The 27,174-nt window shown below is 44.3% G+C and overlaps 1 protein-coding gene across 3 annotated transcripts in view; it reads right to left on the minus strand.

Annotated features, from left to right (window-relative positions):
- Positions 1-27,174, minus strand: part of LOC138825050 (uncharacterized protein KIAA2012 homolog) — a 118,653-nt gene that overhangs the window by 27,619 nt on the left and 63,860 nt on the right. For all 3 annotated transcript variants that reach the window (XM_070019431.1, XM_070019437.1, XM_070019421.1), the window contains exons 13-14: positions 12,362-12,499; positions 8,773-8,845 (exon numbers count right to left, since the gene is read on the minus strand). In XM_070019431.1, coding sequence (XP_069875532.1) covers positions 8,773-8,845; positions 12,362-12,499 — 211 coding nt within the window. The remainder of the gene's footprint in view (positions 1-8,772; positions 8,846-12,361; positions 12,500-27,174) is intronic.

Raw genomic sequence — 27,174 nt, forward strand, 5'->3', positions numbered from 1 at the left:
CCACGAGCTTTGCCTCCTGAGCCTCAGTACTCCCAAGAAGACTTGGCGTGGATCAAGAAAATTCCCATGGCCTATAAATCCCCGGACAGAGAAGGAAATAAAGACTGGTGGAAAACTGGTGAGGGGAAACTTACCTTGCCACAAAGATTGGACAAGGGGATTCTTAAGAGAATCCATCGGGTCTCTCACATGGGAACCTGAAGAATGCAGGACTTGCTCTAACACTCAAAGTAAAAATTAGGCAAGGAATCAACACATTGAGGACATTGTTAAAAATTGTAAAGCCTGTCAGCTCACCAATGCCCCCAATCAACTGGTTACAAAAGGAGCTCGCCTCCGTGGAGATAGGCCAGGTATGTATTGGGAAGTAGACTTCACAGAAATAAAAACTGGAAAATTTGGATATAAATATTTGCTAGTTTTTGTAGATACCCCACAAAGCATGAGACCGCGAATGTCGTGGCTAAGAAGATCCTGGAAGAAATCCTACCCAGGTATGGCTTCCCATCCACCATCAGGTCGGACAATGGACCGGCCTTCGTCTCAAAAGTAAGTCAGGGAATAGCCATAGCACTGGGGACGGATTGGACCCCAGAGTTCAGGGCAGGTAGAAACAATGAATTGGACTCTAAAAGAGACCTTAACTACATTGGCTTTGGAGACTGGCGCAGATTGGGTATCGCTTCTTCCTTTTGCCCAGTTTAGAGTAAGAAATTCACCCTATCAGCTTGGCTTTAATTGCTTGCTGATTTGGATGATACTGAATTTCTGTGTAAGCTTATTTACAGCTAGTGAATAAGAGTATGTGGTCTCAACTAAAAGCGTATGATTCTGCTTCTATTCCTACCCCCCCATTCGTTTAAACCAGGGGACTGGGTATTTGTTTGAAAGCACAACTTGAGATCTCTGGAACCATGGTGGAAGGGACCTTACATGGTGCTACTGGCTACACCCACTGCGCTTAAGGTGGACGGCATTGCTGCTTGGATCCACTGCTCCCACGCCAGACGGGCTGACCCCTTTGCCCTGGACGACTGTGGGGAAACATGGGAAGTCTCCAAGCATCCTACCCAACCACTCCGCGTACACCTCAAGAAAAGAAAAATGGACTGATTGTTATTGGTATTGTTGTTTATGGCTAAGGTCAGAGGGACTAGAAGAACCTGTTCAAGATCAAGAGCTGTTGGAGTTTAGTTTGGGGCTGGAGCCACAAGATTGTGTCTGAGGACCATAAGTCAAGGAGGGGAATGGAGGGTTAAAGTACTCGAGGCAGTGACCACTTGTTGCTTGTTTAAACCTAAGATCAGCAAATTCTGTCTAGCAGCAACACGTGGTGGTCCAAACACCTGGTTGGTTGTGTGCCTTTATAAGCCCTGCAAATCTTTAGCTCAGGGCTCTGCTGTATGGGAGTGTAGGACGAGGCCTGAGCTACAGCCCATCTAAATAAAACCTTAAAACAGCTGTAAAGTCTGACTCTTGGTGGTCTTCTTGGTGGGGGTCCTGGTACCTGGGCACAACAGTAGAAACCTGAATACAGCTCAGCTTCTCTACTTGCTGTCTGTGTGACTTCAGGCAAGTTACCCAACCTTTCTGAGCTTCATTATCCTTTTTATGGCTCAAGTGATAAGAGTGCTAGCCTTGAGCAAAGGAAGCTCAGGGACAGTGTTCAGTCCATGAGTTCAAGCCCTAGGACTGGCAACAAAACAAAACAAAACGCAACCCACCCCCCAAACCAAAACAAAACATTAAAACATCCAAATTATTTGGGTGGCCCTCCAGAGGTTTGTCTGTCTTTTATCTACCCCTCCCCCACCCCCCACCCCCCTTGTGGTCCCTCCTGCTTGCTTTTCAGAGCTTTAGACCTTTTAGCTCTGCAAGTCTCCTGCTAAGGATGGATCCACAGGAGGTCTCAGAGCTTGAAGACATAACAAGCCACCACGGAGAGGGGAAAAAAAAGACTCCAAGAGAGAGCCACCTGCGGGGGGTGGGGGTGGGGGGGGAGGGGGCGGGGGGGGGGAGGGAAGATCTGCTTGGGTTGGGAGCTCATCCAAGGAGCATTTGTTTTGTGAGGGGTCAGGTGGGAATGGAGGTGATCCTGCTGAGATGAATGAGAGGTACTGGAGGGCAGGCGCTGGGAACTGAGCCCAGCTCTGGTCACAAATGCTGCCAGTCCAGAACTGGAGGCTACAAAGCACAGGCTCACTGTTGCCTCTGGTCTTTTCCTCCCTCCCTTGACTGTCCACATTTATTGTCTTCTTAAAAAAAGAATAGCATAGGCCCCGGGGGCGGCCTCCCCCCCCCCCCACACACCTGTAATCCTACCTACTTAGGAGGCTGAGATCTGAGGATTGTGGTTCAAAGACAGCTGGGGCAGGAAAGTCTGAGACTCTTTATCTCCAATTAACTACTCAGAAGAAAACCAGAAGTGGTGTTGTGGTTCAAGTGGTAGAGCACTAGCTTTGAGCAAAAGGACAGCACCAACATCCAGAGTTCAAGCCCTAGGATTGGCAAGGAAAAAAAAAGACTAGCATAGCAATGCAATAATTGTCAGAAGAATCTCTTCATTCTCCAAATGGAGGGAGGGACAGAAAGAAGGAAGATGGAAGGGAAGAAGGGAGAGAGGGAGAGAGACAGATGAGATTTCACAGGGAGATAAATCTCTACAGAGCCTAGGAAAGTCAGTCAGTCTTGAGACTTGTCCACTGCTCAGCTCTGTGACCAAAGATATATGTTATTTGATACCTAGATTTTCTCATGTAGGGGAGAAGCCTGAGATACCTCACAGAACTGTTTAGCTGTGCCTGTGCTTTCCCCCAACTCTTTGTGTGTGTGTGTGTGTGTGTGTGTGTGTGTGTGTGTGTGTGCATGTGTGCACACACGAGCATTGGTCTTGGAGCTTGAACTCAGGGCCTGGTCACTGTCCCTGAGCTCTTTTACTCAAGGCTTGAGCCACAGATTCACTTCTAGTTTAAACTTAGGACCTCAGACTTGCAAGGCAAGCACTTTGCCACTCAAGCCCTGCCCAAAGCCCAGAAATCCTTTTTACAAAATTTCCAGGTGATTCTATGGCTTAGTAAAGTTTGAGAACTATCAGCTTAGGAAATAAACAAATACAGAAACTTTATTATTTTTTTCTTGGAGTTTGGTGCATGTGTGTGTGAATAATACATGTGTATAGGGATGGAAAGGAAGGCCTTATCTCCATCTATCTATTGATTGATCGATTTTTTTTTTTTTTTTTTTGGGCTGGTCCTAGAGTTTGAACTCTGGGCTGGGCCTGGGTACTGTCCTGGAGCTTCTGTTTTAATTTTTTTTTTTTCTCTAAGTGAGCTCTTAACCACTTGAGCCACAGTGCCACTGCTGGCTTTTTTGAGTAGTTTATTGGAGGTAAGAGTCTCAGAAAATTTCTTGCCCTTGCTGGATTCAAACGGAGATCCTCAGCATATAGTGTTTTTAGCAAGTATTCTCACCTCTCACGGGTTCACTGCTTAAAATTAGCCATGGAGATCACACTTAATTGGGGGTTGGAAAAACAAAAACAAACGAATAAAAAAAACCCAGTCCTGACAATGACCCTTAAGACCTTTTAAGAGTTATCTTTAAATTATTGAAAAAAGTTCCTTAGCATTCCTTTTTTTTTTTTTCCTTCAAAGATTTGAAATCCTTTCTGAACACATTCACATTTATCATTCAGGACAGCAATGCCATCTTTAACTTTCAACAGTGATATTTCATTGCCTTAGAGACTGTCTGACTAACATTCGTGGAACTCAGCTGGAGCCTGCTCTGCTGTCTGAGACAGGAAATCTGCTCAGCTCAGTCCTGGCTTCGTTTTGGCTATGTTCTGTGCTGCCTGAAATCTCCATTGCACTTGGCTAAGAATGAGGGGCCTTGTCAGAGTTCACTTTCTGCACATGTGATTTACAATGTGGAAGATCTGAAAACTGCAGAGCATTTCTCTGGCTAGTGTCGCTCAGCTCCGAAAATGGAGGGGACAGAAACCTCATGTTAGCAGAAACCGTGCTTAAAAGCTTGACCAAACCCAGGAATCAGATGATCATAATATATTATTGTCTGATACCCAGAAACAACAAGATCCTTTAAAAATCAGTGTAAAATTTACTATGTTTGAGTAAGACATCAATACTGTGCTGTATGGCCTCCCGCATCCTATAGGTGGTCTGTTCAGAAGGGCCAGGAAAGGTCAAGGTGCCATTTCACAAATAGATAAGCAGTGTTGACCATAAGACTATAGTATTTATTTGTGTAATGTCCAAGGAAAAATTAGTACCCCTTAACAGGCTCTTTATGTGCATCATATTTATTTATTTATTTGAGTGCTAGTCCTGAGGCTTGAACTCAGGGTCTGAATGAGGCTAGTGCTCTACCACTTGAGCCACAGCTCCACTTCCAGCTTTTTTTTTTTTGTTGGTCATGGGGCTTGAACTCTGGGCCTGGGTGCTGTCCTTCAGCTCTTTTTTTTTTTTTTTTTTTCAATTTTTTTATTGTGATTGTTTACATAATTTCCCAAATTTCACAGTACTGTGGGATAGATGCTTAGTTAAAGTCACAAACACATTCTAACTTTCATGGGGCAACTTCCATGTTGGTTGTGGGGCCTGAACTCTGGGCCTAGGTGCTGTCCCTCAGTGCTTCAGCTCAAGGATAGTGCTCTACCACTTGAGCCATAGCTCTACTTCTGGCTTTTTTCTGCTTATGTGGTGCTGAGAAGTCGAGCCCTGGGCTTCATGCAATGCAAGGCAAGCACCCTACCACTGAGCCACCTTCCTAGCCCTCTTATTTCTTTTTAATTGTAGGCAGATGGATAAAAAATGGTGGGTTTTTTGTTTGTTTGTTTGTGATGTGCAGGGCTTTTTTTGTTCATAGCTGGCACTTTACCACCTGAGCCATACCTGTAGACCAGTATTTTACTGGTTAGTTGGAGATGGAGTCTCACAGTCTGGGCTAGCTTTAAACTGATTCTCCAGATCTCAGCCTCCTGAGTAGCTAGGACTACAGATGTGAGCTACCAATACCTGGCTGAGATTTTTTTTTTTTTTTATTGTAAAGATACTATACAGAGGGTTACAGTTACATGAGTGAGGTAATGAGTACACTTCCACTTCCTCTTGAACATTGTTACCCCCTCCATTGTTTTCCCCCTACCATCCCCTCCCTCCCTCCCTTCCCCAAGGTTCTTTTTTTTTTTTTTTTTTTTTGATTGTGATTAAGTGATTACTTAATTTCCGGAAATTCACAGTATTGTGGAATAATGATGCTCATTTAAAGTCACAAGTTCATTCTAACTTTCCTGGAGCAAATTGTCTATCACAGTCTGTAATATATAACGGTGCTCATATGTTATATACCATATATGTGATCAGCAGCATGGGGATATTTAGTAGTGGTTCAACCAGATGAGTGGGAGTTCTTTGTTTCTTAAGTCCTGTTAGTTTTGTCATATCACCTAACATTTTGGATTCATCATCCACTTATCAGGGAGACCATGTACTGTTTGTCTCTTCGTTCTTGGCTTACCTCGCTCAACATGATTCCTTCTAGCTCCATCCATTTCCCTGCAAATGCCATTATTTTGTCATTTCTAATGGCTGCATAATATTCCATTGTGTATAGATACCACAATTTTTGGATCCATTCATCTGTGGTGGGGCATCTAGGTTGTTTCCATATCCTAGCTATTGCGAACAGTGCTGCAATAAACATGGAGGTGCACGTGTCCTTGTATATTGGTTCCTGTTGTTCAGGGTAGATGCCTAGAAGTGGTATGACTGGGTCGTAAGGGAGGTCAATCTTTAGCTTTCTAAGGACCCTCCAGACTGCTTTCCAAAGTGGTTGTATGAGTGTACATTCCCACCAGCAGTGTAATAGCGTTCCTCGTTCTCCACATCCCCTCCAGCATTTGTCGTTGGCTGATTTGTGGATGTGGGACATTCTGACTGGGGTAAGGTGGTATCTCAGGGTTGTCTTTATTTGCATTTCCTTCACCACCAGGGATGATGAACATTTCCTCATGTGTTTCTTTGCCATTTTTATTTCTTCATTTGAGAAGTCCCTCTTTAGTTCCCTTGCCCATTTAGTAATTGGTTTGTTGGGTTTGGGAGGGATTAGTTTCTTGAGTTCCCTGTATATACAGGATGTTAACCCCTTGTCTGATATAATGCTGGTAAATATTTTTTCCCAATTGGTTGTCTTTCTAGCTTGGTTGCGATAGCTTTATCTGTGCAGAAGCTTTTTATTTTAAGGTAGTCCCATTTGTCGAGTCTCTCTCCAATTTGTTGTGACCCTGGGACTCTGTTCAGGAAGTTCCTTCCTGTGCCTATTAGTTCAAGTGTCTCTCCTACTCTGTCCTGCAGTAGTTTCAGAGATTCAGGTTTAATGTTAAGGTCTTTAATCCATTTTGAGTTGATGTTGGTGCATGGTGATAGGCTGGGGTCCACTTTTAGTTTTCTGCATGTGGCTGCCCAGTTTTCCCAGCACCAGCGGTTGAAGAGGCTGTGTTTCTTCCATTGTATGTCTTTGGCTCCTTTGTCGAATATCAGCTGGCTGTAGGCCTGTGGGTTTATTTCTGGATCTTCTATTCTGTTCCATTGGTCTTCGGGTCTGTTTTTGTGCCAGTACCATGCTGTCTTTGTTATTATAGCTCTGTAGTAGAGTTTGAAGTTCGGCATGGATAGCCCTCCCATATTGTCTTTATCCCCTAGAATTGTTTTGGCTATTCTAGGTCTTTTGTTGTTCCATATGAATTTTTGGACTGTTTTCTGTATTTCAGTGATGTACGTCATTGGGATTTTAATAGGAATTGCGTTGAATTTGTATATTAGTTTTGGAAGTATTACCATCTTTACTATATTAAGTCGGCCTATCCAAGAGCATTTCCTAGTGTCTTCTGCAATTTCTTTCTTTAACTTTTTATAGTTCTCATTAAATAGTTCTTTTACATCTTTGGTTAGGTTAATTCCTAAATATTTTATTTTTCGGGAGGTTATTGTGAATGGGGTTGCTCCCTTTATTTCCCTCTCTTCCTGTACATTATCAGTGTATAGGAAGGCAACTGATTTTTGTGGGTTTATTTTGTATCCTGCTATTTTGCCGAAGTGATTTATGATTGTCCTTCAGCTCTTTAGCTCAAGATGAACACTCTACCACTTGAGCCACAGTGTCATTTCCTGTTTTCTGGCGGTTTATTGGAGATAAAAGTCTCATGGACATTCCTGCCTGGGCTTTCTCTGAACCACGATCCTCAGATCTCAGCCTCCTGAGTAGCTAGTTATAGGCATGAACCACTGGCACCCAGCTGCTTCCAGCTTTTTTTTGTTGTTGTTAATTGGAGATAACAGGCTTTCCTGCCCACTGGCTTTGAACTGTGATCTTCAGATCTTAGGCATCTAGGTAGCTACATTTACAGGTTTGATCCACCAGTGTCTGGCTTATGTGAATTATTTTTTATCAGTGTATATTAATTGCATAAGAGGGCTATATTGTGATATATTCATATATGCATATAATGTTCTTTGATCAAATTTACTTCCTCTATTATTGTTTCTTAAATGTGAATGATTTCTTTATGCAGCCTAACATGGAGGAGCTGTTTTGAGCCTTAGTGGACAGATGAGGACTCTAGGTCTAGGCATGGATTAGTAAAGAGGAAGTCTAACACCACAGATGCTCTCACTCAGCAGCTGTGGGTCTGAACTGCTAACTTGTGCAGAACACTGCATCTAAAGAGCCCGCTTGGGGATCTTTTTGTAACTCAGGCCAGCACAGCTTGAATGACTTGGTCACTGAGTGTCCAGCTCCCATGTGCTGCCTCTGCTGGACACCTTTGAACAGCAAAAATTAGCATGTTCCTCTTGTCTGGCTCTGCATCCACCTTTGAGAATGTAACTCTCTCAAGTTCCTGCTCCTTGCCAGAGGCTGTGAGGATAAAGAACAGCTTTGCTCTCCAGATCTAACCAATACCTTTCCACACATGCAGGTACCCCAAGAAAGAGCTTAGAGTAGGGTTCAGGGGCTGGGACTATAAACTAAGTCGTAAAGTTCAGTGGTTCTAGGCTAACTCCCACCACCACCACCATCAAATGCACCATCATTTTTGGAGGAAGCCACCACTGAGCTTCAGTTACCACCCACCGTGGGTGACATGGGACATCTAGATGATGGTCCCTGCTTGTTGTAATATCACTCCTCCAGGCCGTGAACTTTAGCTCTCTTACCTCTACAATCAACCCCCAGCCCCATGAAAACAGGTGGAATAGAGGAGATGCTGGCAGGGCTCTTAATGACCCCAAAGTCTGCACTCTCTTGCATCAATCCTACCTCTGTAGGGAAGAACTCTTTCAATAATCCAAGGACACTTTTGCTTATGATGCACAAAAACAGAGGCAGATATTGGAACTTTTTTTTTGTTGTTGTTGTATGGTCATGGTGGTCTGAACTCTGGGCCTGGATGCTGTCCCTCAGCTCTTCAGCTCAAGGTGAGCACTCTACCATTTGAACCACAATACTACTTCCAGCTTTTTCTGCTTATGTGGTGCTGAGGAATCGAATCCAGGGCCTCACGGGTGCAAGGCAAGCACTCTACCACTGAGCCACCTTCCCAGCCCAGGTAGTGGCACTTTTTACTGTGTTCTGACTTCCAGCCCCCAGCCCAAGGGAAAACAAAATGGTTCTTTCCTATTAGCATCTTTTAACAGCATAAAGGTCATCACACAATTATAATGAGATTACCCAACCCAAGCCAGCTGTTTCTACCTTGGCTGAGTTCATCACTTTCTCTGAGGGTTTCTTTTGGTTCTTCATGAGAGTCCAGTTCATCTCCACTTCTCTATTGGGATAATATACCATAAAGAATTTATCAGACAAAATTAGGCAAACACCCCTATGATCCATACTCTAGTTTTGTTAGCTGCCTCCTCCTCCTCCTCTTTCCTCCTCCTTTTCTTCTCTCTCCCTCCCTCCTTCCCTTCTTCCCTCCCTCACTCTTTCTTTTCTTTTTTCTTTTTTGGGTCTGGTCATGGGGCCTGAACTCTGGGCCTGGGCGCTGTCCCTCAGCTCTTCAGCTCAAGGCTAACGCTCTGCCACTTGCGCCACAGCGCCACTTCTGGCTTTTTTCTTTTTGCTTATGTGGTGCTGAGGGATCGAACCCAGGGCCTCATGCATGCAAGGCAAGCGCTCTACCACTGAGTCACCTTTCCAGCCCCCCTCCCTCCCTCTTTCCTTCCCTCCCCCCTCCCCTTTCTGTGCAGGGACCAAACCAAGGGCCTCAACTTCCTAGGCAAGCATTAGTTATAGTTTGGATAGAAGTTGGGTCCCTCTAAGCTAGGTGATAGTAGCTCATGCTTGTAATCCTAGCTATTCAGGAGGCTGAATGCTGAGGATTAAAGTTTGAAGCTCAGACAGACAAATCCATGAGACTCTCATCTCCAAGTAACTAGCATAAAGCTGGAAGTGGAGGTGTAGCTCAAATGGTAGAGTGCTAACCCTGAGCATAAAAACCAAGGTGAGGGCTGGGAGTGGGGCTTAGTGGTAGAGTGCTTGCCTAGCATGCATGAAGCCCTGAGTTTGATTCCTCAGTACCACATAAACAGAAAAGGCCAGAAGTGGCATTGTCACTCAAGTGGTAGGGTAATATCCTTGAGCAAAAGAGTCTCAGGGACAGTGCCCAGACCCTGAGTTCAAGCCCCAGGAATGGCCAAAAAAGAAAACCAAACAAAACACAAACAAACCAAGGAGAGCATATTACTCTGAATGTCCTGTACTGGCGCGCGCGTGCGCGCACACACACACACACACACACACACACACACACACACACACACACACACACACACACACACACACACACACAAAGGAAGACAAGGAGGAGAAGGAGGAAGAAGAAGAAGAAGAAGAAGAAGAAGAAGAAGAAGAAGAAGAAGAAGAAGAAGAAGAAGAAGAAGAAGAAGAAGAAGAAAAGGAAAGAAGAAGAAAGGAGAAGCACGAGGAACAAAAAAAAAAGGAAGGAAGGAAGGAAAAAGAAAGAAGAGAAAATGAAAACCAAACTGGCATGGTGGCAAGTGTTTGTAATATGCTGGATGTGCTAGCATGGCAACTGAGCCACCTTCCCAGCCCTGTTACCTACTTCTTATGAAATGAGTTCATGTACATGAAATTTAAGACAGAGCCTAACACAGTAACATTAGCTCAGTAATGTTAGCAACTGCGATTATTTACTTTTCTTTGCATTTTTGTGCTGCTTCCATTTTTAAAAATCTACCCGCATCCCCTGAAATGTGCAATGCTTCCTACATACACCAAGGAGAAATGAATGAAATACTGTGAAGATAAGATGCATTACATTTGGGGCTGGGAAGGTGGCTCAGTGGTAGAGCGCTTGCCTTGCATGCATGAGGCCCTGGGTTTGATTCCTCACTACCACATAAGCAAAAAAAAAAAAAAAAAAAAAAAAAAAGCTGGAACTGTTGCTGTGGCTCAAGGGGTAGAATGCCAGCCCTGAGCCAAAGAAGCTCAGGGACAGCACCCAGGCCCCTGAGTTCAAGCCCCAAGAATGGCAATAAATAAATAAATAAACATGTTCTTATTGTAATTCCTTAGCAAGGATACCTTTTTTTTTTTTTTTTTTTGCCAGTTGTAAGGCCTGAACTCTGGGCCTGGGCACTGTCCCTCAGCTCTTCAGCTCAATGCTAGCACTCTACCACTTAAGCCACAGCACCACTTCTGGCTTTTTCTGCTTATGTGGTGCTGAGGAATCAAACCCAGGGCCTCATGCATGCAAGGCAAGCACTCTACCACTGAGCCACCTTCCCAGCCCAAGGATATCTTTTTACCATACCATGCACTTAATTTATTGTTGCTTAGGATCTTTTCCCTGTACTACCTTGGAGAGAGCAGAGAACTTGGTCTGATATGGAGTAGTGTGTGTGTATGTGTGTGTGCGTGTGCACATGTGCACACACATAGTGCACAATACTGGGGCTTTAACAAATGCAGGGCCTTGAGTTCTTGCTTTGTCACTCAAAGCTGATGCTCTACTACTTTGAGCCACACTTCTTCTTCTGTCTTTTTTTGTTGTTTATTTGGCTGGTTAATTGGAGATAAGAGCCTCATGGATTTTTCTGCCCAGGCTGGCTTGGAACTGTGGTCCTCATGTCTCAGTCTCTCAAGTAGCGAACATGACATGCATGAAACACCAGTGTTCAGCCTTGGTGTGCGGTTGTATTTTTGTGGTTTTTTTAGAGGAGTGGTGCAGGGCTGGGACTGGAATCTTAGGACTTGTGAATGCTAGAGGACTCCATCACTGATCTACATTCTAAGCCCACTTTGGTCTGTTGTGTTGATGGATGTAATCTAGTATGCGAAAGTGCCAGATACATACCAGGTGCTCACATATGGACTAAATGGAATATTGATAATGATGATGATATCACTATCCTAGGAAGTACCAGCCTTAGGACTCTAAGTCCCAAGGAAAAAAGTAAACGATTGCTAAGAATAAAGGGGACCATGGATGAAAGTTCACTGACGGAAGTTCTCCTCTCCCTATTTCTGTCTTTCAGAGTCCCTTCTTTCAAGGGATGGTGCCCTTGAAGGTAGCATGGTGGAAGCCTTCCTTCCATGCCAACCCTGTTTCTATTCCCGGTCAGTTGCTTGGATTCCATGGTCACTTGTTTTCAGTTCAGTTAGTGCTGAGAAGTACAAAGAATGGGTAGGAAAAAGCTGAGTGTTGAAATGGATGGGTTAATTCTTGGAGCATTTGGTGAGCACCTTCCATGGCCAGAGACTGTGTTAGAAGCTGGGGTGGGAGCAAATATTCTAAAAATAGACAAAGATATTCTCCTCATTAGAGTGCTCAGTATCTTAACCAGAAACCAATCACGTTTGGGAGATCAGCACTTGAAGAACAGAAAACAAAGCCAAATACTTCCAAGAGAATCTATAGCTGACTTCTAAATAGTTAACTCAACAATCAGACTTCTTCACAGCAGGTATATCAACTTTACCAAGTCATACTTGTAAACCAGTAGCACTGTTAGTTACTGTGGAGATAAAATGAATTACATTTGACTGTTTCAAAGGTGATTCAAAGTTATTCTTCTCTATTCCCTGTCCCCACCACTCTAACCAGATACCCAACTGATTTGTCCCCGATGGCTCACTGAGATTACTGTCCTAATTTGTTCTTTCTTCATCTTGCTACCAACTGCCTCATTTTCTATCCCTTCTGATAAAGTAGAAGCGCCCAGGGACTTCTGAAGCTGTTTTTGCACCATGCAGGAGTGTGTTAACTGGAATTCCTGTGTATGTGTCTATAAAACCCCTCGCCTTCTCAGTGTGAGTTCACCTTCAGGAACGGCGTCATGTCGATGTGCAGCTTGCACGTGTAAACTTCTGTTTCGTTTGAACATATCAGCCCTTTATTTATACAGCTTTGAGGCTCTCCTGTCTTCTGAGCTGCTGCCTCCAAGGACTGCCTGGCTCCCTGGGAGAGAAACAGAAAGCCCAGCTTTCACAAGAATGATACACATTGCGACAAGAGCCAGTCCAAATCCCCTAATATTTATAAAAAGCAATTTCTTTTCATCGCTCTCACACTAGTAGCAACACATCTATTTTTATTACCACCAAAGACACAGGGGACCCCATAGGTGTAGAGAATGAAAGACTGGTTAAGAGTGTCCGGAGAAGGGAAAGAGGCCTTCCCAGGTTTGTAATTATTTCATTTAATCCTCCCAACAACCCTGTGAGATGAGGAATCTGGGAGCCTCTGGGAGGCTCAGCAACTTTCACAAGTCATTCAGCTGGCATATGAAGGAGCTAAAATCCCTGTCCAAGGCTCTTTCTTTTTTTTTTTCCAGTCTTGAGGCTTGAATTCAGGTCCTGGATGCTGTCCCTGAGCCATTTTGCTCAAGGCTAGCGCTCTACCACTTGAACTACAGCTCCACTTCCAGCTTTTTTGTTGTTGTTGCTGTTGTAATTTATTGGAGAAAAAAGTCTTTTGGACTTTCCTGCCCATGCTGGCTTTGAGCTATGATCCTCAGATTTCAGTGTCCTGAGTAGCTAAGGTTACAGGTATGAGCCACTGGTGCTTGGCTTGTTTTTGTTTTTGAGACCAAGTGTTGCTGTGCAGCACAGGTTAGTTGTGCTTATGATCCTACTACTTTAGCCTTTAGCATGTTGGAATTACAGGAGTGAATCACCATGCCCAACTCTAAGACTCCTTTGTTGTTGTCATCTGTAGCCAGTACTCCACTGGGTTCATGACACTTGGCTTGTTGGCCGACATTCTAACAACTGAGTCATGCCTCTAATCCCTAAGACTTTTTTTTGTCGGTCATAGGGTTTGAACTCTGGGCCTGAATGCCGTCCCTCAGCTCTTTAGCTAGTGTTCTACCACTTGAACCATTGCGCCACTTCCGGTTTTCTGGTGGTTTATTGGAGATAAGAATCTCAGGGACAGGGCTGAGAAGATGGCTTAGTGGTAGAGCGCTCGCCTTGCATGCTTGAGGCCCTGGGTTGATTCCTCAGCACCACATAAACAGAAAAAAAAGAAACCAGAAGTGACACTGTGGCTCAAGTGGTAGAGTGCTAGCCTTGAGCTGAAGAGCTGAGGGACAGTGCCCAGGCCCAGAGTTCAGGCCCCATGACCGGCCCCCCCCTCCCTCCCCCCCCACAAAAAAAAAAGAATCTCAGGGACTTTCCTGCCCAGGCTGGCTTTGAACCACAATCCTCAGATCTCAGCCTTCTGAGTAGCTAGGATTACAGGCATGAGCCACTGGTGCCCAGCTCTAAGACTCCTTTTTAAAATGAGATCTTTATATTTCTATAAGTTCTACAAATCAAACCTGCCTTACAGCAAATATAGTTATAGCAAGATCCCAATTTTTTTTTGGTGGGTCCGGTTGTGGGGCCTGAACTCTGGGCCTGGGAGCTGTCCCTCAGCTCTTCAGCTCAAGGCTAGTACTCTACCCCTTGAGCCACAGCGCCACTTCCAGCTTTTTTTTTTTCTGCTTATGTGGTGCTGAGGAATCGAACCCAGGGCCTCATGCATGCAAGGCAAGCGCGCTACCACTGAGCCACCTTCCCAGCCCTCCAATTCTTTTTTGAGCTGAAAATATATTTGGTATATTAGAAAACCTGGTCTGAACCAGGCACAGTGGCTCATGCATATAATCCCAGCTGTGTGGGAGGTGGAGATCTGGAGGATGGAGGTCCAAGGGCAGCTATGATGGCAAGCACCTGTGGGCTCAGCTATGTGGCAGGCCGTAGGTTTTATTTTAGGCCAGCCCTAGGCAAAAGAGATGCCAGACCCTACTTGCAAAACCAAACCAAACCAAACAAAAACACAACATCAAAAATAAACTAAAAAGAAAAAGGGCTAGAAACCAGGAAATTTGGCTCAAGTGGTAGAGTACTTGCCTAGCAAGCATAGGGCCCTAGTTCAAACCTTATTATTGCCCTCTGCACTCCCCTGACTCCCCCCCCCCGAAAAAAAAATAGGAAAGTAAGTGTCACTTGAATAAATGTGGCTGAGAAGGAAGGAGAATTAGACAAGAGGAGTCTGGGAGGCCTGGGGAGACTGGTATTTGGGGCCAGCTCTCTATAGTCACTACCATGCACAGTTTGATCTGAAAGTTGCCTTCCAGCCCACATTCCACCCTGCAACTGCAACTGGGTGATCTTTACAAGATGCAGACTAACCACATCACTCTTCTGTTTAACACTTTCTAAGACCACTGCCAATAGGCTTAGGTTTATGAGGCCATTATTGCCTGGTTCTATCTCCCCAGTTTCATTTATTTATTTAATAAATATGTATTGGGTATTAAAAAAATCCCTCTAGTACTTGATATTTAATTCAGGACCTCATGCTTACTAGGCAGGTACTTTACCACTTTTATTTTTTATTTGTTTCACATAGGGTCTTATGCTGTGGCTGGGCTTGGATGAAGATTGTCCTACCTCCACCTCCCAAGTAGCTGGGATTACAGGTGTGTACAGCTTTAAGTGTCCTCTCTGTGCCACACAGAGTGCCTTATGTGGGCAGAAGTCCCCACTGTTATGGAGAATGTGCCTCCCTTCCACTGAGAGGGAGGAAAGAACAAAGAAGGAAATGAAGGTTTTTGCTTTTGTTTTGCCAGTTGTGGGGCCTGAACTCTGGGCCTGGACGCTGTCCCTCAGCTCAGCTCTTCAGCTCAAGGCTAGTGTTCTACCACTTGAGCCACAGTGCCACTTCTGTTTTTTTCTGCTGAGGAATCGAACCCAGGGCCTCATGCATGCAAGGCAAGCACTCTACCACTGAGCCACCTTCCCAGCCCATGAAGTTTAAATCATGTCAGACGGTGATTCACAGCAGGTGATTCAGTCCCTCTCCACCCCCTACCCCTTACCCCCCCTCCACTGCAAAATGGTGAAGCTCTGGGAGACAGGGGCCATAGCTGTCTTGTTCCCAAGTCACAGCAGTGCTTGACTCAGGGTTCTAATACACAGCTTAGATGTAAGGGATATATAAGTGACAGACAGCAGAGGCAGCTAGTGTATGGTCCCTCTCGCTGGAAATGGAGAGGGGACAGAGACACATCTTCATAGGAAGTATGCATTGACCTCCAGAGGCCTGACTTCTGCAAGGCACTGGTCTCTCACTCCCAGAGAGAAAAGCTATTTGTTATTTTTTCAGACTTGACTTTTGGGGGTCATATACATTAGTGTGCTATGAGATCACCCTGGGTGGGGACTTGATCATCTCCATATTTTCTAAGAGACTAACTCTCAGATGTCTGTCTGTCTCTCTGGGCAGCCATAAACTCTCCTTCCCATAACATTTCTATTACTTGTAAGCATTCAAGAGGAATTAACAGTTGGTGGGTTACCACAAGCAGCCATCATTCCAATGAACACCCACACCCTTTTCCTTTGTTTTGAAATGTGGCTAGAGATAAGGATTTTTTTTTTTTATGAATACATAGCCAGTTTTTTGTCATCTCAGCCATATATCAGATTAGCTTCTCAGGCAGACATCCCCTTGCTCTTTTCTAGATCAAATGGAAACCTTTGGTCCAAGCTTGAGTCAGACAGAGCATTCTGATCTTCCTAGATTCTACAGTCTTGCATGAAACATGGATGGAATAAACAGAAATCAGATACTACTGATTTAATTATCAGTATTTCACCATTATCCCCAAGGAAGATTTTGTATTAGGCTGGAGGACAAAAAACACAGCCAAGACCAGTTCCAATGCCTGGAATCATTTTAATTCCTTAAATGGTGCTGACTGAAGTGGGGAGTTGGGGGGTTTTGAGAAAAGTTGACCTGTAAATCTTTTTCTTTAAAAAATTTTTTTTATTGTGAAAATACCGGACAGAGGGGTTATAATTAATTACATGGGCAAGGCAATGAGTACATTTCTTATCAAGCATTGTTGCCTCCTCTGTAAATCTTTTTCTATAATAATTCTTCATGTTAAGGGCCAGTAATTCTACTTAGTGAGATGTTTTCAGTGAAATCTCTACAGCAACTGGAATGCACAGTTGTGATTTTGCTTATTATTTTTAAGAGTTCTAGAAAAATAAATGATAGGGAGAAAGAGTTTGGGAGATAGGAGGAAAGAAAAGATTAAACACAGAGGATTCTGAGTTATTGATAGAAGACAGAAAGTTGAATCCAGGAAAGCAAGTCATGTGCTTGGGTGGTTTCTATTTAGTCATGAAACTGGTATTTATCGAGTACCTTACCATGTGTCAGCAAATAAGCACTTAACTAAGAAGGATGATTTTAGATGGTGACTCATCTATGAGATGATGCAATAGTGATAGAGGATGGGGGATGGTGATGGGAATTGAGAGGAATGAGTGACTTGCTGGTCAGGTGGTCAGGGAAGATGAGGAATGAGGTGATCAACTTGATCATCAAATTTATCATTCCTAATTAAGGATGATCGGAAATGGGTGACTTTCTGGGGTGGTCAGAGAAGATCTCTCTGAGGAAGTGACATTGGAGTCAAGACTAGATGACTGGAAGGAGCCAATCAGCTGAGCACTGATAGCTCACGCCAATAATCCTAGCTACTCAGAAGGCTGAGCTGTGAGGGTCAAGGTTTGAAGGCAGATAAGAAACTCTTATTGGGCTGGGAAGTTGGCTCAGTGGTAGAGTGCTTGCCTTGCATGCATGAGGCCCTGGGTTTAATTCCTCAGCACCACATAAGCAGAAAAAACCTGGAAGGGTACTGTGGCTCAAGTGGTAGAGAGCTAGCCTGGAGCTGAAAAGCTGAAGGACAGTGCCCAGGCCCAGAGTTCAGCCCCCACGAACGACCAAAAAAAAAAAAAAAAAAAGACTCATCTCCAATTCATTAACAAAAACTTGGAAGTAGAACTATGGTTCAAGTAGTAGAAAACCATCCTTGAGTGAAAAAGGCAAGTGGGCTTCAGTTTAAGCCCCAGTGCTGAAACGTTGTGGGGAGGAGTGAGGGAATGAGCCAGCCCAAGATAAAGATATTGATCTTTAGCAGTCTACATTATTGTGATCTGATTGTTTGGAGAGTAAACTCAAGCAGGAACTCTTTGGAAAGGAGAGTTTCTGATTCTTAGCCTGCTCTTCCCTGAAAGTCTGGGCTCCATCTTTGGCATTGTGAGATCCCTTCTGTTATCAGGGTACAGTAATCAAAACTGATACTCAAATCTCTTGAGCATGTTGAGGGCAAAGACAGCAGGATACCCAAGGGCCAAGGACTCTAAAAGTGTAGGAAAGAGAAGAAAATACAAGGCTAAATGGAAGGGTGGAAAATGGGAAAAAGAGGACTGAAAGAAAGCAGAGATGCCTACAGTTTTTTTTTTAATTTAATGGTTATTTTTCCTTTTATTTTATTAATCTTATGTGGTACCAAGGAATTGAACCTAGGGCCTCATGCATACTAGGCAAACACTTAACCACTAAGCCACATTCCCTGCCCTGCCTACAGTTTTAGTTGGTTTTGTTTTTGTATACACTTTAGTGGGGACGACTCAATAGCGAATGGAAAAGATGACAAGTTTAGCAGAAACTCTAAAGCCATCCCTTGCTTTGTACAAATTGATGTGAATAAAAAAATGTTTCATCTATAGTGTACATCTATACAGTATTTTTAATATTCAGCTTAAAACACTTGGAAGCCTTTCTGTTTAGTAAAAGAAACAATAAAGATTAATGAGTTAATTTGGTAAAGCTGATTTGAATTGCACAGGAGGCATTTCATAAGTGCTTGGCATTTAAATAGCTATCTGACATTTAAAAGGAGATGACTGCTAATGAATTCAAGAGCTAATCTTACACTCTAACCGAGGGAGCATTGGAAAATCCAGGCTGTAAACTTAATGCTATTCAATTGAGATATGGGCTGTATGCAAATAACCATGGGACAAATACAGCAAAACTTAAAGCGGGTATCATTAAAATTAAGTAAATAATTTATCATTTTCTTGCTTAGTGTTGGATCATAGTATCTGAGCTGCAGACCCAGGGAAAAACCTTTTCCCCTGTAATTTTTTCCTCCTCTTTTCACTTTGCATATTTTGAGTTAGCTCTACAAGTCGTCTTGGCATGGCTAAGGAGATGAGATTCTGAAGCCAAGCAGCTACCATGACACGCCTGATCCCCAAAGTCCCCAAAGGCAAGGATCTGTCCTGAAGGCGTTCCTCTGGGCCTCCTCCTGATGTCTCCCACTCCTTTCTAATTGGGGTTCCCCACCTTTGTAGCTGCCGCTTAATGGCTCCAAGGAGAGATCTTGTCCCTCATTAAGGAGGCTGCAACACAGGCTGGCAGTCTAACTGCCTCCCACGCAGCTCACAACTTCTTTCTCCCCAAGAGCCACTGCACTGCCAAGAGTCTCTGGGAACCTGTGGGCAAGCTGAGCTGGGGCGAGTGGGAAGGGTAGAAAGCAGCTGGAGGGATCTGCTGTGCTAGGGAATACTCCAGCCATTATCTCAGTGCTGCTGGGAGGCCTTTACTGAAACCCTGACAGAGGGTCTTCACCTTGTCACCTCAAACCTCGGTGCACACAGGACATTCGAATGGAAAAGAGTTGCTTCTTTTTCTGACTAGGCACCCCTCCCTGCCTTGGCTGGGACTCAGTCTCTCCACTTCTTCTGTGGGCTCCCCCAATCCTGGTAGGGCAGGGCGACTGGAGAGATTTAGTCACTGGGAATGGGGGAGAAGTAGGGCTGGGATTTGAGCTTCTTCCTTCCCTCCCAAACCATCCCAGACTGAATTCTGGAAATGACCATTCCTGTCTGGAGCTAAGGGCCTGGCTGCTTTCCTAGTGTTCGGCCTTCTTGGGCCAATTATTTGTTCTCAAGGCAGCCTATGGACCCTAAAATTGCAGTAGAATTGGGGAAAGCTAGCTGTGTGGAACATGACTAGCTTCTCTGACCAGGCTGCCGGGAGAGGCCCTGAGGGCCTGGCCCATGTATCAACCTCAGGCTAATCTGGAGCCCACAGCAAGGCTGACCGCCCCCCCCTCCACCAGCCCCCAGGGCTCTCCTCTAAAGACTCTGTCTCTGTTCCCCTGGCCTGTGAGAGGAAGAGCTCTCCAGGGCGGAGTGCCATAGGGGACCTCCAGATCTCAACCATCCAGCCTGCCTGTATGTAACTGTCTCTTTCCAGGTCCCCAAGACATAGCCTGCTTCTTTCCACCACGACTGTGCCAGCAGTCCCTGTGTTGGTCATCTGGATTCATTCTGCCCATCTCACTCACCAGAGGTTCTCACTCACCTTTTTTTTTTTTCCTTTTTGTCCATCATGGGACTTGAACTGTCCCTGAGCTGTTTTGCTCAAGGCTTGCATTCTACCACTTGAGCCACAGAAGATAAGAGTCTCCTGGACTTTCCTGCCTGGGCTGGCTTTGAGCCTGGATCCTCAGATCTCATCCTCCTGAGTAGCTAGTATTACGGGTGTGAGCTATCAGAGCCTGACTCTGGGTCATTTTTTTTTGTGTGTGTGTGTGTGTTCTAAGGGTAAATTGGTAATAGCAAAATATCTGAATGGATTATCTCAGGAAAGTTTCACCAGTAGGCCTGGTAGAGAGAAGGTCGGTTTTTTAGCCAGGGAAGAAATTTCTTGTTCTCCTATTAGGCATTTCTTTCTTCATTAACTTTTTATTTTACACTTTAACTCTATAAAAGGAGATTTTATATTCTCCAGAGTGTTTAGCAAATTAGCCCGATAACTAGCAACCATGGCGGAGGGTGAGAGGCAGGGACAGCAACGCAGCAACCTTAGCCTTTGTGAGGGGTGACTTGTTTACTCACTAAGCTTTCTGTGCCTCAGTTTCCCTACTCAGAAAATAGGGCTCATCTCATGGCTCTTCTCAAAGAGATATTGAATAGTGAAACCTGGGATGCACTAACTCCAGAGTTTCTACTATTTGAAGGTTAAGTCTTATCCATGGATTCTAATTGATATTGTTCTCAATTTAATTAAGTGATTTGTTGACACAACAAAATCATCGTTTATCTGGCTTAGTGTGAACTACAGGAGAAAACTTTTGAGCCAAATGAGTGATCGGTTCTGCCCCTGTGAGAGGTTTGTGGCTGTATTTAGGCTGGAACCTAGCTGTATTGGAGTAGTGACACTCCCTGAGTGATCTGGTGCTCCAGGCTCCATGTTGCTTGCCTTCCTAGACAGCCAGGCTTGTTCTCTTAGGGAGAGATGGAAAACAATTACTTAAAAGAGAAAAAGAAATCACAGTGGGTTATGAGAGACCTCAAGGAATGTCTCTAATGGGCAGAATTTTAAGCAGTGAACAAAGGTATACACTCCAGCTGGCTTGGAAGATGCTTGGAACCAGAGAAAGGGGTGGGGAGTCGGGGGCAGGGGTGGGGTGAGGTGGATAGATTGGCTCGTAGTCTTCCTTCCAATTACTCCTGCTTTTTGACTTTTCTTTTTTTTTTCCATGTTTGAACACTAATAATACCTGCAAGTTCTGAGTCCTATTTTATTATGCCTCACCTAATCTTTGTCATGAACTCAAGGGGAAATATTATCCTTTACCCATGACAGAAACTGAGTCTCAATGAGGATAAACAAACTTACTTAACAACATACAGCCAGTAAGGAAGTAGACTGGATCTAAGTAAGGCTATATGGGGTCCCCAGATCCTAGGTCTCTTTGTAAGTCCACATCTCATGTGTGAATGGCATCCTCCTGATTCTGATATCTATTTCCTCTTGTGTAAGATGGAAATAATAACTGGACCCACCACAGGACTGTTAAAGGATTAAGGAAGAGATTCTTAACCCATGTACATAAACCTCAAAACCACTGGCGGTTATTTTCTACTACTCAAACCCTCCCAAGATAACAGGGAGACAGCCATTAATATATTGGATAGGTACAAGGAGGTGTACTCTACTATTCTGTTTATTTTTATATATGTTTGAAATTGTTCATAATAAAAAAAGGAGGGGTTGGGAGGTGGCTCAGTGGTAGAGTGCTTGCCTTGCATGCATGAGGCCCTGGGTTCTATTCCTCAGCACCACATAAGCAAAAAAAGCAAGAAGTGGTGCTGTGGCTCAAGTGGTAGAGAAGTAGCCTAGAGCTGAATAGCTGAGGGATGGTGCCCAGGCCCAGAGTTCAGGCCCCAAGACCTACAAAATAAAATAAAGAAAGAAAAGAAAGGAAAAAGAAAAAAGGACTTCAGTAGGAAGATGTTATATTGCTAGCAACCAACAGATCAATAAATACAAATTCATTGGAATAACAGTTGTGAAAAGTCAATCAATAAAAGTTTTGATGTTGCAATCAAAATCAAACACTTTCAGGAAATCATCCTTATATGATCTAGGGAACTTGAGGGCAGATAAAGTAGTTCTGTGGATAAGCTGGCACCAGAAGATGAAATTTGTTTAGAAGGCTGAGATCTGAGGATCCTGGTTCAAAGCTAGCCTGGGCAGGAAAGTCCACGAGACTCTTAGCATTAGCCACCAGAAAACTAGAAGTGACACTGTGGCTCAAAGTGGTAGAGCACTAGCCTTGTGCAAAAGAGCTCAGGTACAATGCCCAGGCCCTGAGTTCAAACCACAACTGACAAAAAGAAAAGCCTTTGAGTGAAGTCCTATTTATTAAGTGGGGAGTGGGTGAGGGAGACTGGGTCTAGAAGGAGAGTAGATGGAAGACAGTTGGGGCACACAGGGCCCTTCTCTCTGAATGGGAAACAGAGAAATTTACTTTTGGTTATCTATGCTACAGTCAATACTACCCAGCATCACCGAGATCTCCAGGTAGTCTGCATGAGACCTAACGTTTTACCAGAGAATGAAATACCAAGTACCAACTGGCAACCAAGAACGGGCAGAACCTAAATACTGAATGAACTGTGAAGGAAATGCCAGCTGAACCTTATTATCACTGAAGCTAAAACAGGAGCATCTCCTCCTGTGACGATTATAAACTCTCCTGTGAATGATGAACTTCTGAAGATTACAGTCTTTCTCCAGAAGAAAATTATTTGACAATATTTTGTGTGCTTCATCCATATACCCAGGACTGTGCTAGACACAAGAGATATACATTAAGCAGGATAAGAGACCAGGCTAATGCTCAGTAGGTGGTTCTTTTAGATAACTGTTTTGCAGGGGTGAATCACAGTCAGGGCTTGGGATGGCTTAGCGAGACACTGAAACAAAAGATTACACTAAACCTTTTACACAAGTGCATGTGTGGGTCTATTGTCCGGAAAGAGGAAGTCAGAAAAGAGACATGAATGCCATCTGTGAAATCCTCAAACAGGCACACACATGTGTTTTCTTCTCCCCAGATCCTACCACACTAGGATTACAAATGAGTCTTTGGAATCTAGAAAGAGTATTTAGACACATGAACCCGAGTATGAATTTATGCTGCAGTCAACTCATAAGATGCAAGCTCCAGAGATAGGATAGAGGACATAGAAGTGGCTTTGTGACTTGAGGAATAGAGATGAGATTGAAATGTAACAGGATTTGTAGGACACTAGTGAAGTCCTAATCCCCACAAAGTACCGACACAAAACACAAGATAAAGCTTGAGAGAAAGAAAGGGTGTTTGCTCTCTCTAGGCTGGAGGTGGTTTGAACAAAGGGGGAATTGACGAGGTGAAGTTCGGTGGAGCTTGCTTTCTGGTTTTAAACAAAGAGATGCAATGACTCCTGGGAAATCTCATTAAGGTTGTAGTTTGTTCTTTAAAGCTCTCCACTGACAATCTCTGCCTGGACAACTCTATAAACCAACCAATGGGCCTGAGGGCTTCTCTTATCCCAAGCTGACACCCACCCACCCAGACGGACACAAGACACTTTCATACTTGAGACCAAACTTTTCCCAATGATAAGCAAATTTATGATCTCTTTGTCTTAGTCAGAAGGATAAAATGTTGAAAAGTGTTGAAACACCTGAAAGGTAAATTCAGAAGACAGTTGAATGAAACTGAGCAACCGAATAAAACCTGATGTTATATATTAATTTGTTGATTGTGGGTCTTGAACTTGGCCTGGGCACTGTCTCTTGAGCTCTTCAGTTCAAGGCTAGTGCTCTACCACTTGAGCCACAGCACCACTTCCACTTTTCTGGTGGGTTAACTGGAAGTAAGAGTCTCATGGATGTTCCTGCCCAGGCTGGCTTTGAACTGGGATCCTGAGATAGATCTCAGCCTCCTGAGTAGCTAGGATTACAGGTGTGAGCCACAGGTGCCAGCCTGGCTTTGAATTTCTATAGTCCTGATCTCAGACTCCTGAGTAGCTATATTTATAGGTGTGGGCCTCTGGTACTTGGCTTAAAAATCCTTGTTTCTAATGCCTGAATTAAACCTTTGTCATAATCATTACTATGTTAGAATGGTAGGCTGTTTCCATTTTTCTGTGTTATAGAGAATATGGCTATGGACATAGTCACTTTTGCTCTGTGGAATTATTTCCTTTGGATAGGTTTTCAAAAGTCAGAAATACTGAATCAGTGAATATGAATACTTTTTTATATTGCTACTCAGGATGAGTATTGTTTTATATTATTTTCCTATTAATATGCTTGTATTAATTGTTTATAGTTTTTTATGGTACTGAGATTTGAAATCAAGGTCTTCCTCTTGCTAGGGAGGTGTGAGGTACTCTTTCTCTTGAGCCTCACCTCCAACTATTTTTGCTTTGGTTATTTATTTATTTATTTATTTTTGCAATTCCTGGGGCTTGAACTCAGGGTCTGGGCATTGTTCCTCAACCTCTTTGTGTTCAAGGCTAGTGCTCTACCACTTGAGCCACAGCACCACTTCTGTTTTTTTGGTGGTTAATTGGAGATAAGAGTCTCATGGACTTTCCTGCCCAGGCTGGCTTTGAACCATTATCCTCAGATCTCAGCTTCCTGAGTAGCTAGGATTACAAGCATGTGCCACTGGTGCCCAGCTTGTTTTGGTAATTTTTGAGATAGGGTCTCAAATGTATGCCCAGGATAGTCTGGACTTTAATCCTCTTATTTGTGCCTCTTGGAGACCTAGGAAAATGTTTTATATCTATATCTATATATCTATCTTGGAATCCAGGCTTTCAGTGGCTGAGATGGAGTTCTCAGGAGCACCCTCCCCCCCACCTTGGGCTGGCCTCAAACTATAATCCTTTCCATCCCAGCCTCCCAAGTAGCTAAGACTGCAGGCATGAACCACCATATATGGGCTTGTTTTCATTATTTTTTTCTAGTTCCCAAAGTTTTTCTTTTAAAATGGAATATAAGCTTTACCAAGTACTGTTACAATACTGCTAAACTTAATGAAATTATTTTACTTTTTTTTTTTTAAAGTTTCTTCCTGCACTGCATCAATATGTTAATATTTCCTCCTGGAATTTTCATTTGCAATTTAAACACTCGTTTTAGGGCCTGGTCACCTCATCCAACCTGCAGCCTCTTTGCAGACAAGGCCCTGGGGAAGAGGAACCTCGCTGGCGATTGATGTCAGGACCCACAGAGGGAAGAGCAGTACTGGGTCTCTGAAGGTATCCTAGGAACTAATTTCTCCTAATCAAATGGAGGGCCTGGGGAGGAGCCACAGGCAGAGGGGAAATAAATCTGAAGGGGAATACCAAATTCTGAGCGGAGTGAGAAGGACCTGCATTAAAAGAAGAAGAAGAAAACGGGTTTGGTACCTTTAGGACTTCAGAACTGGCAGGCTCCAGCTATTAATATGCAAAAAATGCCTTCATAAATACTTGATTCTGTTCACAGTGGGGAGGCAGTTCATTTGAAAGAGGAAATGGGAGCTTGGAGTTGAAACATGTCTGCTTGTCTCTTTTTCCTTTTTTCCTCGCTCTTTTCATCTCCACACTTCCCCTTGTAGTTTTCTTCCCCCGCCCCCCTCTCTCGCTGCTTAACCCCCTCTTCCAACTCCTAGAAGTTGCTGATGGCAGCTGCTGCTCTCATTTCACTGAAGGATTCCTGACCCTCGGGTCAGGTGAGAGGGGGCGGGGATCTAAGTCGTGGGGCGGGGGGGGGGGTCTGCTCACCTTTCGCCGTCCCAGAGGTGTGACCTGGAGACCGGACCCTCACCCTTCCCGCCCCCAGGAGGGGCGAGGACGCCGAGCGGAGGAGTTCGGTCCCGCCAGTAGAGGGCGCCCGAGGCTGCCCGCAGACCTGAGTGGCCGGGAGTGACCCCCCCCTCCGTCTGCAGAGCCGGGTGGAGCTCTTTCTCCACCACCTACATAACAGGTCAGGATCAGTTTCCCAGTTTGCTCCTGTGACTTCTTCTTACGGGGTGGTGGAGATGCCAAAATATTCCCGATTTGAGATTCTTTCCCTCTGGGCTAGCACTGTGCTAAAAACATCGTATTTCATGTGGTAGGATGGATAATACAGCCAGACCCCAAGGAGGGGGTGGGGTGGTGGGGGTGGGGGACAGGCGGGCGGAGTCCCTGGAGAAAGAAAGCGGGGGGCAGAAAAGAAGTGCTGTGGCTGATGAAAACCAATTTTGTGTGCTCTCCTTCCCTGCTTCAGGGCAGCAGAGTCCATAGCATTTTGCCAATGGCCCATCAAGGTAGGTAACTCAAGTCTGAAAGGGCAGAAATTTGTTTCTAAATCCTTTCCAGATGGTTTATGGTAAACATGAAATTAGTCATTTATGTGGAGTAGGAAGTAGTTAAAATTGGAGTCAGTGATTAATCTAATAAAGGGTCATTAGCCTCAAGAAGGAAGGGGCAGGGTGAGGGAGGCTGGGAAGTACTCCACCTCCTCTCCCCTGCTTTCTCTGGTTTCAGGGGCTAGTGGGCTTACTAGATTTTCCTTCAAATGATTTCTCTTTGCTACTCATTGTAAAGGAATTAAGACTATGTGACTTAAATGAGTCAACTGGTTCTGGTGGCTCTCTGGACCCCCATCCTGCCTTTTCCCCCTTAATTTCACAAAGGCCCATGAAGTATCAGAGTAAGCATGCTGTCTACAGCAAGACAACTCAGGATTAGAGTTTAAGGCCCAAGTTCTAGGCTCTTTTGGGGTGCTAGGTTTGTCTAGGGCTTATTTTGACATTGCTGAGTCATTCATTGATTGCAGGTGATATAAAGTCTCCTCAGATGTAGCCATGGGCTTTCTGAACTTGGAGTGTTTTCAAGGTACAGGAAGCATTTGAATTGGACTGTGGATTGCCAAAATTGACTTATTACAAAAAAAAAAAAGCCTCTATGCCTGGCACTTATGGCTTATGCCTGTCGTCTTAGCTACTCAGGAGGCTGATAGCTGAGGATCTAGGTTCAAAGCCAGCCTGGGCTGGGAAGTCTGAGACTCTTCTCTCCAATAACTGCTCCCCCCCCCACAACTTCTAGATCTCTTATAAAGAGTCCCTTCAAAATATGCATTAAGCCAGGTGCTGGTGGCTCACGTCTGTAAGCCTAGCTACTCAAGAGGCTGAGATCTGAGGATTGTGGTTTGAAGCCCTAGCAGAAAAGTCCCTGAGACTCTTATATCCAATAAGCTACTCAGGAAAAGGCAGATGTAGCACTGTGGCTCAAGTGGTAGAACACTAGCCTTGCGAGAAAAACCTCAGGGACAGGGCCCAGGCCTTGAGTTCAAGCCTTAGGGCCAGCACCAGAAAAACAAACACAAAAATTCATTGAAAAAAAAAAAAAGTAGGTGTTGTTTCTGTGGTTTCTCAGTAGAGAGGGGTGGCCCAAGCTATGTTT

Source organism: Dipodomys merriami, unplaced genomic scaffold (assembly GCF_024711535.1).
Source record: "Dipodomys merriami isolate MVZ:Mamm:240054 unplaced genomic scaffold, mDipMer1.0.p SCAF_1, whole genome shotgun sequence".
Lineage (NCBI taxonomy): Eukaryota > Metazoa > Chordata > Mammalia > Rodentia > Heteromyidae > Dipodomys > Dipodomys merriami.